This window comes from Ornithorhynchus anatinus, chromosome 9, assembly GCF_004115215.2.
Source record: "Ornithorhynchus anatinus isolate Pmale09 chromosome 9, mOrnAna1.pri.v4, whole genome shotgun sequence".
NCBI lineage: Eukaryota > Metazoa > Chordata > Mammalia > Monotremata > Ornithorhynchidae > Ornithorhynchus > Ornithorhynchus anatinus.
The window spans coordinates 18325758-18343539 of NC_041736.1; the positions used below are offsets into that span (position 1 = coordinate 18325758).

Below are 17782 nucleotides of genomic sequence, written 5' to 3' on the forward strand. Positions count from 1 at the left end.
GCAGTTTTCAATCGAGACCTTTATTCCTTCTCTGAATAAATGATGCCTGAAATTTTTATTCTTGTTCTAATGGAATTTCAATGGCCTTCACTGCAAATCTACTGGAAATTTTTGCATATTAAGTAGAAAAAATTAAATGATGTTAACCACATTTTAATGTGATTAAGGCTGACAGGGTCATTATTTCTGCTAATCACTCAGTTTAAAAGCTCAAACAAAACTTTGTAACAGACAAGGTTTTTTAATTTTCTGTATATCTCATTGAACATTTAAAAAGAAAGCCACCAGGAAAGGAAAATCAAAAATAGCTCTACATTCCATGACAAAAAAACCATTGGATATTTCCTACATACCGCACATGGATTTCATTATACTTAATCTGGTGATGTACAATGATTCCAAACAATCTTGGACTGTACAAGACCCTCCGCTTTCTTTTCTCTAAAAAGCACAAAGGGTGCATTTGCAACACCAAGTCTACTGTCTTTTTACCTTTTACCAAGTGGAACCACATATTGGACTCAACTCACTAACATCGGTTCCATGTGCAAGACTGCCTTAAACAATGTTTTCTATATGAACGTAGATAAGGATTTCTGCATCAGGAGTTTATAAGTGTCATGACTGAAATACTGAGGGAAAGAAAATGAAAAGGAAAAATGCTTCATACAACAAGAACTACTGACCTCTCAGAGGAATGACTATCCTAGAAACAGACCTAATTTCTATCAAAATCATGAGAGATGCAAATGATTGACAATACGTAACAGTATTCGGCCTAAATCAGGATATCTGTTGGCCGATAGAAATCACTGGCAAATTAAACCAGTGATCTACTTCTTATGGTAGAGCTGGCAGTTCCTATCTCTGAGACTAATTCTTGAAAGTATCGATTTTGCCAATTTTAAAAATTGTAAGCAGTTAAGTTCAAATTTCACAGCAAGCCAGATGAAAATATCACCATCTCATCTAGTGACTTGTCAAGTATCACTTCTTTTTTTTGTTGGCTGAAAATCATTTTTATCTTCCAAACTATTAAAGCACTAATTGCAGAAGTGACTTGTGGTTGGTTCAAACCGATCTTGCTGTGCAAAGAATTATGACTTTAGTCCTCACAAAAACAAAACAAATTAATTCCATGAAAAGTATAGTCAGCAATTTATTTTTTTTTAAATGAACACCCACCTGAAGTTCAGGCAATCTAATTCACATTGATTCTCTTCAATCTAATAAACTCCCTCCATGCTAAGCAACCTGAAATAAAGCACTGCTTAATTGAAAAAGAAATAAATATCATTTTCTCTGGATTGCAGTTTTCTTAAGATTATGAAACTAAACAATAGTCAAAAACTAACCATTAGGATTTAAGTTACAGGTGCAATTACCTTACATAACAGATATCTTTTTCTTGTAAATTACACAATTGCCAACAAATAGATGTCTGTTTTACCTCCTTGATCATAATCTAAGGAGCTAACAAAAGCACACCTGGCCATAAACAAATCTTTTGAAATGTAATTTAGTGCTAAGGTTTGGGGAATTACTTTTAAGTGTTCAGATTCCAATTTATAACCAACTACTTTTGCGACAGCACTTCAGCAGGAATATCTTTTGTGTAAAGAAGTCTGTGAAACCTACTGAAGTTGATCAAGAAAATAAGTTTATTATTAATGCTGCACTGTAGCCCTCTTTGATGTCCTTAAAAAGGGAAAAAAGATGATGTTTCTCATTTTAGTGTGATGCCATGCACTGGTGCATCAACTAATAACCTCAGAATTTTTGTGCTCATCTAAAAAGAGTCCCTGCTGAATGTCCTAATGCATCTTATTGTGAATCTTCAGCAAATAAAACTTCATGTATGAGCTCATGATGGGCTTTGCTGCTGGAAAGTCACAGACTCTGTGGGAAGCTTTTTATCTTCTCAGCAGTCCGTTCTCTGAGAACATCAGTGCAGCTACTGTAGTTACCTGTAGATTACTTGTATTTTCTCACATCTGTGTCCAGCAATCTAAACCATGATGATAAAGGGTCATTAGGTTTTGAGTGAGGAAGGGGATGGACGAGACAATTTGGTCTGATAAGCTCCTTGTTGTGAGCTTCAGTTTAGAATGTGAAATGCTGTGAAGATTCACTTTGCACTGAGGAGAAAGGGATGGTTTTCCCCAAGCCATCAATTAAAAATGATGTTAATCGGATTTAGATTACTGCACTAAATGCAATTTTATTTCCCAAATTTTACAATTAAAAATATTTAAATGGAACACATTTATCTTGGCAAAATGGGTGTCAATGCTCTATTAGCCACAAAAGAATTCAGGTACAATTACTAAGGTAACTGGTGTTTGGAGCACAGCAAAGCAATTTCCCACAGAGTGACTTACAGTTCAATTTACCAGTTGGGCAAATATTTTGTGCTCTGTAGTCGTCTGGAGAGTTAAAAGCTAGAGGTTACATTTGAGCAGTGTTATACTTTGAAAAAAGTTACAACTGAAGGAGGCATTTTAGATTTCAAAGTAAAGACGTCTGCCCAGAAAATATTTCTAAGACTGTTTCATGGTTTATTCATTAACTGGGATTACAAATTTGAGCAAAAAGTCTGTGCAATTTTGTCCAAAAGTAGTTTGCATTTCAAAACTCTAAGTAACCATTTGCTTTGCTCATCTAAGGCAGCCACACTAAATCACTGTACCCCTTAATCACATTTTTTCCTAATCAGCTGATAGAGTATGCTATATTTCTTGATTAGATTATAGAATAATTAAAACTAATTATTTAATCTAAGGTTGCCTAGAAGCATTGTGCGGGTTATAAAACTGTAAATGGAAGCAGATTGGGGGGTGGGGGGGAATCTCTCTTGGCATCCTGTGCTTGGCAGGGATGAAGATTGCTAATACTCAACTCAACTGAATGTATGCTCTACCTATTTCTTTAGGTTCAAGAATAAAATCCATCTTTTTCCTCATCCCACCCTCCTTTCCTATTTTAAAGAAAAAACTGACTGAATAGCTATTCATATTAATAAAATGGTAAACATAACTAACCCCATTTCTCTTGCTCCTTGAAGCAAATACATTTAGAGGACCACAAGAGAAGCAAAATAAGGCAAGGCATTATGTCCTCTGATGGATTTTCAAGTCCTATTAACCTTATTTATTTTTCAGTCTTTAGATAATGCTAAGGAAAAGAGCATCATGGACACAGTTTACATGTCAAGTATTCTGGTAACCAAAAATCTACTTATGAAATACATTCCGTGAACATGTCAAAATGAAATAAGCATTTGGGCTGGGGGGGGGAGGGGGGACGGACGGGACCTCTGGGTTTTTAACCATAGATGGGCCTACTAATTCCATCTACAAGTGTACCTTAAGCAGATAAATTACTGTTATAACTTTACAACTGTTTGTTAAAATCCAAATTTTAACAAAATATAACATTTAGGTTTCTAGCACTAACATCCTAAGGCAATATTACAACACAAATCCAGGGTAATTATTCACACACCAAGCAACTGTAACCTAAATCATTTCTGTAAGACCTGAATGTGTCAAGAACTTTGACAATTATGACTGGAGCCAGGAAACTGTAGCACTCCAGAATTTCTTATGAATTTCTCCAGTTACTTTTTATAAATGCTGTCTTAGATGACAGCTTAATGTGTACCACATGCAATATTTATTCTTCTTCAGTGTCAGACTGTCTAGCCATCCAAGGGAATACAAAGAATGTCACTTATTAGGATAAAAGCACAAGGAAGGTAATCAAGGACATATGTAACATCAGCCAATCATGCCCTATTTCAACATCCTATTCCATTCATAACAGTTCAACAATTATTTGCTTACTGATAACTTGCTTTCAGGCTGTTTGTGTTCCCCATAATGGTGGTTTGCATTTATTTTGCTCTTTAGAATTGGACACTTGCTGTGCTATGCATGTTTGTCAAAACTTTATATCTTCTGTCAGAAATCGCTTAGCCTATCAAACAATTTATTATTTGTCAAGACCCACTAATACAACAATCCAATAACCCTCAATATCAATAGGGCACTGAAATAACTAGATATAAAATGGCTAATGCATGATTACTAAATATTTTACAGAAAAAAAAGTGAAATAGCATCAGGAAATCTTTTTAAAACTACTCAGTTATTCTTAGCTCTTCCAGTAGCTAACACACATATTCTTGCACTGCCAATAATAAAGTAATTTTGATTTTTCTTCCTTTGTTTCTCTTCCCCAGAATCAAGGATGGCCCAAACCTTCTGATTTATTTGGAGGATGAAAGTCTATATGAAATTTGAACATTTAAAGAGACAGAGTAGAAAGACTCAAACAGTTTTTTTTGCCAGCCAGGATTTTCATTTACTATTAAAGAAATCCTGAGGGATTCTGTTGCCATTCCATAATGACATGGTAAGCTCTAGTGAAATATGGAAAATAATATATTAGAATTTGTCTATTTAGTTGGAAACCTATAGCTTCTTAGGCACCTTGAGTAGCCATGATTCTGGTACCATTTCAAATGCTTTACAATCCTATTTGAGAGAGATATTTAAGAGTTTAGACTATCATTCTCCAGCAGCTATAAAGCAAACCAAAAAATGTAGTTATGCTATCAGAAATAAGGAAAGAAGGTACTCGCTCATTTCCCATTTAAATTAGTGTTCTTAGCAACCTCGCCCTTTAAAAACTGTAATTAGTCATGTCACTGTGTGACCTTAGGCAAATCACTTAACTTCTCTGTGCCTCAGTTATCCCATCTGCAAAATGGGGATTGAAATTGTGAGCCCCACTTGGGACAGGGACTGTGTCCAACCCAATTTGCTTGTATCCATCCCAACACTTAGTACAGTGTTTAGCACATAGTAAGTGCTTAAAATACCATAATATGATAATAATAATTGTAAATTTCCTGAATTTCTTGGGGCCAACTAAGCAATTGATGTCTGTCTTCCCTCACTCTAGACTGTGAGCTCACTGTGGGCAGGAGCTGTCTCTGTTTATTGTTGTATTGTTTTTTCCCAAATGCTTAGTACAGTTCTCTGCACACAGTAAGCTCTTAGAAAATGCGACTGATCGAATGAATGGATGAAAAAGCCTGAGAACTCCCTGCCTCTAGTCTCTCCCCACTCAATCTATAACTGCCCACACCTGCATGGATTTTTTTTCTTGGTGCATCACTCAACACTCAGAATAATAATGACAATAATAATTCCAGTATTTGTTAAGCACTTACTATGTGCCAGGCACTCTACTAAGCACTGGGGTGGATACAAGCAAATCAGGTTGGATACAGTCCTTGTCTCACATGGGGCTCACAGTTTCAAATCCCCATTTTACAGATTAAGTGACTGAAGCACAGAGGAAGTGAAGTGACTTACCCAAGGTCACACATCAGACAAGTGGTGGAACCAGAATTAGAACCCATGACTTTCTGACTCCCAGGCCTGCGCTCTCTCCACTAAGTCACACTGCTGAGAAGAGAAGCTCTCTTTCTACGTTGCATGACTAGTGCTGCAGTTTTGAAAATAAGTGTCTAATACTGCAAAAAGTCTATCTGGATAGGATTTCAGAACAATTTGGGGAGGCTAAAGGGGGAGAGAGAAATTTTGACTACTGAAAAGAAAAATGGGCAAGAGTAGTAGTATTCTTTTTTAAATAAAGCTTCAAGATTGTCTTAGCACATACCAAATTATAGAGCTTCATACAACTATGAAATTTGTAACATTTTTATACAGATCTCAAAGTTCAAAATAATTGTGTGTAAAAAAGAGGGGCTTGAATAATCATGTATAAAGTAGCCGAATAAAAATATTAATTTACTCACTTATAGATTCTAGGGCCCCTCAAAGAGAATTGTTCAAAAGTAGCTGGATTAATGCACTGCTAGCAATCTAATGTATGTGTATCGGAAACCAAAAGGCTTGGGGAAATATGAAATGACAGCTTAGTTTAAAAAAAGAAAAAAGGGAAAAGTCGAATATACTTTTTAAAGGACCTAAAAAGTACTTGTTTTACATTTCCCCCTGCTCTTTTTAGGTAAGAGAACACATTAATCTGGTTAGACTGCATTGTATTCCACTTGGGCAGATTTCACTCTATGCAATTCAATATATAAATGTTCAAGAATGTTTACAGGACTGCTTTTTCTGATGAAAATCCAAGCCAAGGTACCTAGATTGGTTTGATATAAATGTATCAGAGACAAAAGTCTACTCTCAAAGACCTACTGAACTGACAACACCTTGTAACATTTCCAGAACTCAAGCAGGTATGAGGCTTACAGAAGCAACCCGCAAACCAAGTTAAGGAACATGAGCAATATGGTGGGATACCAAAATCTGAAGTCATACAAGGGCTAGGCATGTGCCACAAAGCCAAAAATTTCTACACATCACTAAAGACCTTTTGAAAGGCTTTGGAGACCATATAAAGTCCCAGTGCTCTGGACTACTAGGGCCATAAAATTTACTAAGGTTCTGAGACTATTCCTGAAACAAAGTCAGTCCACTTCCATTCAAGTTAGGTTCACATCAACTGAGTTGTGCTGAGTGAAACATATGAGGAGAATGTACTCCCATAGGTAACCAAACAGCTACTGGACAGTGAGCTGAAATGAGGATACCAAAAGCAAGAAAGACAATGGAAACATTTCAAGGGTACAGGAAAACATGATTTCAGACAATGCTTCCTCCAACTGAAAACTAGGCTGCAAAAGGTAAGTCAGAAGGCTGAACTACAATTAAGAAAGCAACAGTTCTTTTCAAACGAAAGCTCCTCAAGAATCAAGGAGGCAAAAGAAACCACCTCAGGCCCTGCAATCAACAAACATGGTAGCACATAAAGCAAAATCTCTGCAATGTGGTCAGGGCTGTGGGTAAGAGCCATGTTAATTTCAGTATCAGTGGCATCTTCTTCAGGTACAAATTAGGACAATTATACAGACACATATAAGCATCACCTGTGGTAATTAGGGGATTGGAAAACCAACTCTGTAAGACTATTTACCATCTTCCCTTTTCCCTATGAATGGAAAGATTTATACCTAAGGAATAGAGATTTCAGGTGATAGTCATTTAGAGCCACTCTAATGTCTTAGATCATGTCCTAAATCTGTTCTCTATTCGTGGTCTGCAAGATTAAAAAACTGATTACTTCCTGGAGATTCTACACAAAAAAAAGAAATAAATTTAAATTAAAACTAGTCTCTGTGTTTCCTTGCAACTGTCACTCTTTCACAATTAAAAATCAATTTGGTTTTTTCCTTACTCAAAATCCTTGTGTGCACCTGACCATTTCACAATGTGGGTAGGGAGTAGTGAATTGCTCAGATGTAACACCTTTTTAGAAAAAGCATACTAGCAAGCTGGTTGACTGTCACACTCTCAACTTTTTGAGCACATCTTGCATGTTAATTACTTTAGGCCTATCTTCCCTGTTTGACTGTAAACATTCCATGGGCAGGAATTGTGTATTTTTACCTCTATTATGCTTTTGCAAGCACTTACTATATTGACGGGCTGTTTCGACAAATTGAGCACTGTTAGAGGTGGAATTGCACCCCACTAGGCTTATCAACAATAATGAAATTTATTAAGTGCTTCCTATATGATGAGCAATGGGATCCCTACAAGGTAACAGAGTTCTTAGCTCACATGGGGCTCGTACTCTATCAACCCTATTTTCGGATAAGGAAACTCAGATCAAGAGAAGGTACATTTTTCAGTTTGAAAAGAAGCCTGTATGTTTCTATATGTCTTACATTTTCTGAGCTACAAAATGGTCATCAAGTTGTTTATCAACTAAGGGAATGAATGTTCTCTTGGGTGTCGACCTGGGAGTTAGAAGGACCTGGGTTCTAAACCCAGCTCCACCACTTGTACACTGAGTGCCCTTGGGTAAGTCATTTAACTTCTCTGTGCCTCAGTTAACTGGTCTGTAAAATGGAGATTAAGTCTATGAGTCCCATGTGGGACATGGACTGGGCCCAACCTGATTAGCTTGTGTCCAACCTGATTAGCCTGTAGCTGTCCCAGCACTTAGTTCAGTGCTTGGCACATAGCATGTAACAAATACCATTAAATAAATAAAAATAATCTACATTATCTCCTATCCATTTTCCTTTGTCTCCCCGCACCACTGCTTTCACTGCTGGATATTCCTGGAATAGAGGATTCAGGTTGATTTTAGTTAAGTGTAGGCAAGAAGAATGCAGGCCAATCAATCAACTGCATTTACAAGACACTTATTATGTGAGAACACTGCACTAACCACTTGGGAGAGTACAATATAATATAAACAAGCGCAGGGGATAAAAATTAAGAATAGGAGAATCCTGCAAGTGTAGCATAATAGAATTTGAAAAATTTTTTAAGAATATATGACAACTCATATAGGTATATATAAATCATTTGAGAAGTCAATTTTGGCCCTTTATTTCAATCTTTCACATATCTGTATGTGGTCCTTGGAAAATTCTCATGGTGACATTAAGGTATCTCAAAGAGACACTAAAAGTGGATTACCACTAGCTATCTGGACTTTGCATTTGTTCTTTTAAAATTACAATTGTTGGTGCCAACACAAATAGGCTAGCCTACCATTCAGTTTGACAGCCTACGCCAAAAACTGATCTCATACTTCTTTGCTGTATGATTCTTTAATTTCCAAACTCATAAAATATTTGGAGGGAATTTGGTGGAATTTGCTGCTGTCAAGAAATCAGAAAAAACATGTTCCTTTGTTTTTCACATAATTACTCTCTGCCAAAAACTCATGTTTTAGATATGTTTCTTGACTAGAATACTGTCAGGCTATTAGGAAAAATCGGTCCAGTGGTACAAATCTGTTTGGATTCAATGCACAGTGATGTTGGAAGAAAATCTGTTTGTATATAGATGTTGGCTGCATGCAACATTATATAGTGAGCACTACTTTACGAGTTTGCTTTAACATGAGTTTTTGCAAGTACACAAGCCTTATAATGTAGGAAACCCAGGTGTGTATTTAGGAAATATTTAAAATCCTGAAATGTTCCACTGAGGTTACCTTTTATCTACTTCAGGATCCAATTCCTTATCAGATTTTCCTTTGCTCCCATTCTCTGCAAAATACCATGGTCATATTTACTATTGCTATGAAAATCAGGTAGAGTTATGTGCATTCTAAGAGATCCTGAAAAATTTATTCCCTAAAATAAGGACTTTTAAAATCAGATGCCATAGTCCAGTAAAGCTGGCTTAATAAAACAACATGCTTGTTGGTTAAAATTTAAGAAGTGAGATGAGGTGGCCCATTTAACAGCTTCTTGCTCAATCAATCCTTGCCTTACACCTAACAAAACATGGCACCTCACAACTGTTTTAACAAAAGATTTAAGGCACCCCATTTTGGAGGTTGATCTAAAACATAAGCCGATTATGCGATGAGGATATAGGATATAATTAAGAGCCACTACATAGTCTTTGCAATACGGGTCTATCCAATCCTAAATCTGCCTATCCACATCAACCACTGCAGTAAGTGTTGGAGATTTTTTTTTTTTTAAAGAGGGATCCCTTAGGAAGACACTGAAACTAAAAAAAACCCCAACACAAACACTACTGAGGAATTTCTCCAAATGTTGACATCCATAGTTTTAAAACAGAAAAAAAAGAGGCTGACATGAGCCAACAAGTTTCTTTCATCATTTTTAAGTTCAGCTTTCATACATGATTCTTTCTCAATTTTTCTTCATACAACTGAAATGTTAAGACTCACATTGACTATATCCCTAACCTCTGAAGCAAAGATCACTGGCATCTATATAGACTGTAAGGTCGTTGTGGGAGAGAACGAGGCAACCAACTATTATACTGTACTCTCAAACACTTAGAACAGTGCTCTGCACACAGTAAGTGCTCAGTAACTACTATTGATGGCGCTGATGACAAGAGAAACTAAAAATTGTCTTTAAAGAGGCAATTAATTTGGAGTTTGCCTGAGATGGACAAACGTTTGTAATTAAAGTAATATTACAAAAAACTGTCTGTAGGTGGCTGCTTAAACATAGAGCCCAATATGTTCACTAAAACATGTGAACATATTTAAAAGCCACACACTGAATTTTACCAAAATCTGTTTCGAACAATGTCATAAATCATTCACACATTTACCACAGGATAAAAATCAATTGGGCCCTCTAAAAGATGCCTAACAATCCATCTCTACATCCCAGAGAGGTGATTCTGATTCTGCCTTACTCCCACAGTGTGAATCCACTGGGATCAATTAATTGCATTTATTGAACGCTTATTGTGGGTAGAACACTATTAAATGCTTGGGAGAGTACAATATGACAGAGTTGTTAGGCAAGTTTCCTGCCCACCACGAGTTTAGAGTCTGACCTAAGAAATAACACAGTAAATCCAGGGGGTTTCTGGAGTCAAATGGGAGTTTTATGCCTTCTACAAGGGCAGACACAGGGGCCATTTACACCTACTCTAGAAGGGATCCTAACCCCATGTCCAACCCAGAACAAGGCAATTTGAGGTGCAAGGATATATTCATCTGGACTTTTGTCCTAGTGAAATTTGATAACTTTATTTTGAAGAAAACAGACCCCTCATAGTTACCAATATTCCACATACAAAGGGAACGTTGTCTCATTTGAAAGTACTCTTGAAGGTAAATTCAAATTTTTAAAACTTGCATTATCCAGTTTAATCACAACCTTCACAGTAAGTAGGGGCAAAGAAATTTGGTTCAGGATTAGACTCAGGATTACTCTGATTTGCTTTGGTTTACATTACAGCCAGCTTAATTTCTTTCATCTCTGGACCTGTGGACTCACGCTAATTTTCAGAGCCATTTTGAAATGTATTCCATCAAAATAAAACTGGGGTTTGGTTTGGTGTCCTAGGATGGATTTCATAGCCACATACCACAAGAAAGCACTTCACCCTCTTTAAAGAAAGTCAAACAGAAGTCTAGCTTTGTATATTTCATAGAATACTGATCCTATAGAGGCAGTAAACTCTTGATTACCCAGCTTCAGTTTACATATGATGTTGATAATCCACGCCCTTCTTGTGGCAGGGGGGGTCATCAGGGCTCAGCAAAGAAGTTTCCTGCCCTCACTGTAAGTCATGGCATGGGGCTTGAATGATGAGCAGAACTTGGGATGTCCAGACCTGCTTAATGTAGTGAATCTTGCAGTAAAGACCCCCTCTTAAATGGATGCACACCTGCTTTGTTGATTTATAGTGTCCTGAGTGGTGGAGCCACATGCAGCCAATTGAGGGGAGGATCCCTAAGTTTCTCTTACCTCTCCTCCTTCTGCCCCCTCCAACTCAGGCATGCCACCCAAGCTGTGGGTGCAGGGGTATGTCTGGCCAGACGCCTTTTGGCTATGTCAGTCAATTGCATTTATTGAGCACTTACTGTGTGCAGAGAACTATACTAAGCACTTTGGAGAGTACAATATAACAACAGACATTCCCAGTCCACACCAAGCTTAGACACACTGCTTGCTCAGAAGTTGCAGTGTGACATCTAAGCCGAAAAACCAACTTTGCCACAAAGTATATCTTTTGATTACTGGTGGGCCTTTTCGGCTTTCTGGTTTGTAAGTGCCAGAGGTTTAAGCCAGAGAGTCAAGTATTTTCTACATGTCTAATAAAACAAATTTCAGGCAGAAGCTAAAACAACTTCTAAGCATGATAACCCCTTCAATCTGCTGTACCTGTCTTCTGGTAAACTGCGTGTTTTCGTTTACTCCTTAGGCCAAACCAAGTATTGACAGCCATAAACAAGATCTTCTAAAACAGCAAATCCTTAATGCCTTATGGTAAATTTGATCAATTCATGAAAAATAATGCAGGCAGCGGAAAATGAAAATAAGTTACAAGCAAAAGTAATGTGAAATGGTAATTTCTGAACAGAAAAGATTTTTAATGTTGACCCGCCTGTTGTTCACCTCTCCTTCCTCCTTTTCACTCCCACTGCAATGAACGATATCTATTGTACGTGGCTCAATGGAAAGAACACGGACTTGGGAGTCAGAGGTCGTGGGTTCTAATCCCGGCTCTGCCACTATCAGCTGTGTGACTTTGGGCAAGTCATTTTAGTTCTCTGTGCCTCAGTTACCTCATCTGGAAAATGGGGATTAAGACTGTGAGTCCTACGTGGGACAACCTAATTACCTTGTACCTACCCAATGCTTAGAACAGTGCTTGGCACATAGTAAGTGCTTAACAAATACCAAAATTATTAAAATTATTAATGTACAGATTGCTTCTTCAATAACATTTGTTCTGATGTTTCAACTCCTTATGTCTGCTGTATCCTAAACTATGGTGGGCATATTTTGATGCTTTTAAATACAATGATACATGCTCATACCAAGTATAAACTAGAAATGTCTTCAAAAAATTGAAACATTTAAAATGGGCTGGATAAAAGATCTTTAATTTGAAACTTTTTTTAAAAGCTTTTTATGAGTGGCATTCATCTGAGTTTATTCTCAATGTTTATTTAACCTTCACCACACCTCAAAACTCTGAGCAGGGATTTTTCCATATCCATGAGCTATTTTTAGTCCTGCCTTTGATAGCGGGGGGAACCAATGAGAACAGGATCTGAAAACTGTCTAAGCAACTTCTTCAAAGCAGATCCAAAGGTATCATGCACTTTCTTAATTCAATCAGTTCTACAAACCAAAAGGAAAATAATTCAACACACAGTTTCCCAAATTAAGTAAAACTTGTGTTGTAGTACTCATTTGTGCCCCGCACTACACAAACATGCACCCATACAATTTCTCCTAGCACAAGATGCTGCATCCAAACAGGCCTGCATGATCAAAAGAATGTCCTAATGTACTAACAGCATCTAGGCAAAATGCTGCAAAAATACACACAATATGGTACAAGTGAGTGCACTTCAAACTGGTTTATTCCCCTTTCCACTTTATTAAGACAGCAACTGGTCTTTTGATAGGGAAAGAATGTTTCCCCCATTTCAGGTTTAAGGTTAAGGTTGCACTCTTGGGTACTGCATATTAAGTGACTCTGCAAAACCATTTTAAAAAACATAGAAAGGGTCGGATCTTCGACCAGAGAGGAAAATTGGTATGGTTATCTGTAAGAAAATCTTCATTCCATCTTTTTCTTTGAGAATTTGGCAATACTGACCCTTGCAAGAACAAGTTTACTTAAAAAGCTGTTGGAAAATTTCATTCATAATTTTAAAACATTATGGCCAGACTTTAACAACAGGAGATTTGCCCATTTAAAGCCTAAATTTTTCCATTAGCACATTTATGGCTGGGACTGGTGTAACAAACTCAGGGACAACCAACATCAATACGATGGATTCTCAGAGGTAAGATTCCAATGACATAAAAATAAGAATGTATTTTTCTTTTCACTGCAAACACTGAGTTTCTTATATCTCTAGTAAAATCAATATAACCAAGATTCAAAGACTTTGTTGCAACCTAAATGAAGAAACTCTTCTTTATATAAGTTAGAAAAAAATTTAAGTTGGCAAATCAAAAGCATAAATAAGCTGTTTGAATTGGAGCAGCCATGATCCTTATATGGGAGGGGAGATATTAACATACGTTTCATTAAACAGTCTCTTCCTCCTCAACATCTATTTTAATATTTTCACACCCTCTATGGATTACTTGGGTTCAAGTTCAAAATCAGATGATTGAAATCCTAGCAACCTTAACAAATAAGACAACTTTTTTTTTAATGCAACTGAGAATCTACTGGAGTCCACAATATATTTTATAATATGGCTTCAATATTTAGACATCTATTTCCAAGTTCACCACACCTGCTAACCTGGAGAGTACTAATCAAAGTTATGCACTGCCATATAAATCAACAAAGAGCACCTTGGGAATTACTCCTTTAGAGATAACAAATACAGGAGCTCCTTTCCTTCTCTCCCCACCACCCAACACACATCTATGCCGGTATTTACCAGGTTTATCTTAATAAATATGGATTTTTCTGGATAAGGTGACATTTCTGAAATAATAAAATTCAACTTTTGTCTTTTCGCTGCAAATATTTAGACAACTGGCAACGAAAAATAGCAGTTATATGGATACACATCTGAAATTAGTTCACCTGACTTCTTAATGAAATGTCATGGACTGCATCTCCCTAACAAAGGATCAAAAGGTACAAAGATTGAAATTTAAATCCTAATTAAGCAATGGTTTGACAGTTCCAATGTCCTGGGCTTGCATGACACCTTGGCTCAGGAGGCAGTTTCAAACGAGAGAACTGACCACCACATTATTCTTAGATATGAGTAAACTCCAGGCCTGTTTAGAAGTGAAATTTTACAAATCCTATCAAATGAATGACCCTCCGGTCCACAAAACCACAGACTATTTTAACCAGCTTTTAAAAAGAATAATACTTTGTAATAAACACAATTTCTATACAGCAACATGATTACTGTCATCTGATCATAACACAAGTGCAACTAAAACAGCTGCCATGTCAGCTTCTCTTCAGGGGCTAGGACTTAATCATAAATCAACTGAATGACTAATTCAACATTGTTAAAACCAGTGAGTAGATGCTTGGAGTCCTTCCAGTTTTTACATCTTTCAAAAGGTCAATACACCTACTCCAAATCACAATATTCTATCTTTCAAAGTGTTTTCTTCTTTTTAGGACTGAAAAATAACATGTTACCACTTGAACTTAAGTGTGTTTTAACTACTAATTAAAATGTTCATTAACCTTGAAAGGGTGACCCACTAAGAACAACGACAGTTTTAGTTTTCCTCTTGTGTCCACAATCACAAAACTCTACTCCTGTTTTCTGCCTCTTAAAATACTTTTCCAGTTATAAAAAACCTATGAAAATATTTATTGCTGACTGTTTCCTGCACTAACCTTAATCTGTTACAGTAACATCACAAATTAAACATTAAAAACAAAACTTTTCCTAGTTTAACAACTAATCCAAATAGACCTTTAGATTTGGAATATAAAGCAAGAAAAAGTTCCAACCCAAATTAAAAGGCATCTAGTAGTAAAATGCAGTCTAATCATTTACATCTGTTTGCATGACTACAAATGACGAAAAACCACTGTTAGTATCCTTTATAGTAAAAATTTATTTTGCACTTTAATGCAAAAACTATGTTGCATAAATAGAGGATTTAAAGCTGCAGAAGAGTGGCTGAATAAAAGGAAATCGCAATCTTTCTGGCTCCAGTAGATGCCATTCCCTATCACATAATGTTTCCCACTCATAAATACATGACAAATACTTCCTCAATCATTTTTTACGAGCAGGGATGCACAGGGGGTAGTCAATGGCTAGCTTGAGGGAAAATAGGAACAGCAGGCGGCAGAAACTGTACAGAAAATGGCTATGTGGTAAATTCTCTTCAGGCACATCACTCAGTTACCCAGTCTTTGATCTTTGAGCTACAATTACAGTAACATCCACAAGATCTAGAATCTTTCCCCAAAAAGTCAGTCATTAGCTGTTCATAAACTCCATTCAATCTCTCTCTAAGGAGGCTTCTGATTTCATAACTCCAATAGTTTTATAAATTAAAAATTGTAAATCTATACAAAGGTTTGCTTTCAATTGGCAGTAACCATATTATCATCCCAACTAGACTCACAAAAAACATGGGGTGTCTGGCGACAGCTAAATCACAGACTGGCGTCGCTCAAGCAGCCTGTCTGCCATTAGGGTCTGGGACGTAGTATTTATTGTACAATTAGAGCCAGGGAGTTCTACCTGTAATCTTCCATAACAGGTGTGAGAAGTCCTTTCTGCATGGAAACTGACTCATCCCTTCTCACCTAAACTTTGATGTCTGTATTGTTACCCTGAGCCTCAAGAAAGTCAGCATTCACGCTTAAAACTAGGGTGCTAAGATTTATTGCACAGGGGTCGAGCAATAAATTTTAAAAAATCCTTCCCAACAGGAATCACTCTTCACACATTAATCATCATATTTACAAGACTTTGAAATGAGACAAAACTGATTCTTTGTTGGAGAAATGTTGTCTTACGATGAAATGTAAACTTTCTAGAACAGTACCAACGAAGAGGTTAAATCCAGCTTCCTACCATGAACACAAAATGTCTTATAGTACTATCAACAGGGCAGTTTTAGTTGCAGTAATTTCACAGAATTTATTCTAATGATTTATTGGAGTTAACCATCTGACATTAATTATTGTTTTGGCTTCCAGTCTATGAATGTTTATTTTTCAGTTTAAAGCCTTCTCACTCTTTGATATCATATGGAAATGAGAATTTTTAATGGAAAATTGAAACCATGTGCATCTAAGTACTTAATGAAGTACAGGGAGAAAGAGGGAGTATTTTAGGAGAATTCTGATATTTTACTTCATATATTTGGATTTCTTCGGATGACTTAATAGCATAAAATACTGTACACCCAATGAAGCAATCAATCTTGATAGTCTGCATATATGTATTTGTGTCTGTAAGTATGTGCACACTTATACCTTTCCTGACAGATAATGTGTGATTAGCCATTCTAGTAATATGCTAAATATGACAGAGAGGGGAGAGAGGGGAAAGATACAGTTCAGTTTAGAGACTGTGCCTGACTTTTAAGGACTTGGAAAAATATATCCATTTCTTGAGTTTTTAAATTATAATGTTTCGCTTTTTAATTGTCTTTCTGATCCCACAATTATGACGGCAATCCTTGTTTCATGAAGACAAACACCAGTTCAATAGATAACATTTTGAAAACCAATTCCTTTTACCTAAGTGCATTTTTATTTTAGACTTTGACATGTGGAGGGGAAAAAAAACCTACACCAAAAACTTTAACACCTGAAAATAACCTTGACTTTGAAAAATTAGCATAGTTTTATATGTGATATTTGAGTTTCTGACACTGTGTGTTCATTAGAGATCCCCAGCTACAAAAAAAATGTCAAGACTACACTTAAGGTAGGGATTGAATTGTTAAAATATACAAAAACATAAATACACATGTGGGATAGGTGTTGGGAAATATGGAAGCTTTACAACAGTAAATCTGAACAACTCACCATTTGTTTTTCTTTCTTATGTAATCCTTTTCTGAAAGGTTAACCAAGTAGATCATTGGTTTTGAAGTCAGAAACAAGTGTTTATTCAACACTTCAATCTAAATAGAAGAGTACAGAATTATTTTATAAAAGTTTTATGTTATACAGTTAAATACTGTTTCCAAGTTCACTTCCTCATAGTACTTATTAACTACTTCTAAGTGAAAATATTAAGTTTGAATATTCTATTCTTTGCTAGGAAAAAGTAATCTAACTCTTGTTTTTAAGCATCCCTCATAAAATCTCAGGGAGTTTCATTTGTATTTGCACTTTATTTTTAACCAAAGACACATGTGGAATAATATTTATAGCCTACCTCTTTGTCATTCCAATCATGATAGAAGCGGACAGGTTTCTTTTCATCTAACACCCAGGTTTTGATTTTGCACATTATGTCCTATACAGGATTAAAAAGAAACGAATCCATTAAAGTAGATGAGCATATCCAGCTGGATATAAGACTTTTTTAAAAAAGCATTCAGGGACCAAACTACATACAGTTCAAAAATTCAACTTAGAAAATTGATAAAATTTTTTCCACTTTTATTTTAGGGAAACTCAAACCTCTGTCATTCTATATGTTCATAAAAAAACAAAACAGACCATTAATAATAAGATCTTATCTACAATTTGGAAGCCAAGAGTCAATATTTTAGGTGGAATTCTTTGGGAAA

The 17782-nt window shown here is 36.2% G+C and overlaps 1 protein-coding gene across 2 annotated transcripts in view; it reads right to left on the reverse strand.

Moving 5' to 3' along the window:
• Window positions 1-17782, reverse strand: part of OLA1 (Obg like ATPase 1) — a 139135-nt gene that overhangs the window by 24316 nt on the left and 97037 nt on the right. For both annotated transcript variants that reach the window (XM_029072282.2, XM_001515583.5), the window contains exons 6-7: window positions 17425-17505; window positions 17070-17167 (exon numbers count right to left, since the gene is read on the reverse strand). In XM_029072282.2, coding sequence (XP_028928115.1) covers window positions 17070-17167; window positions 17425-17505 — 179 coding nt within the window. The remainder of the gene's footprint in view (window positions 1-17069; window positions 17168-17424; window positions 17506-17782) is intronic.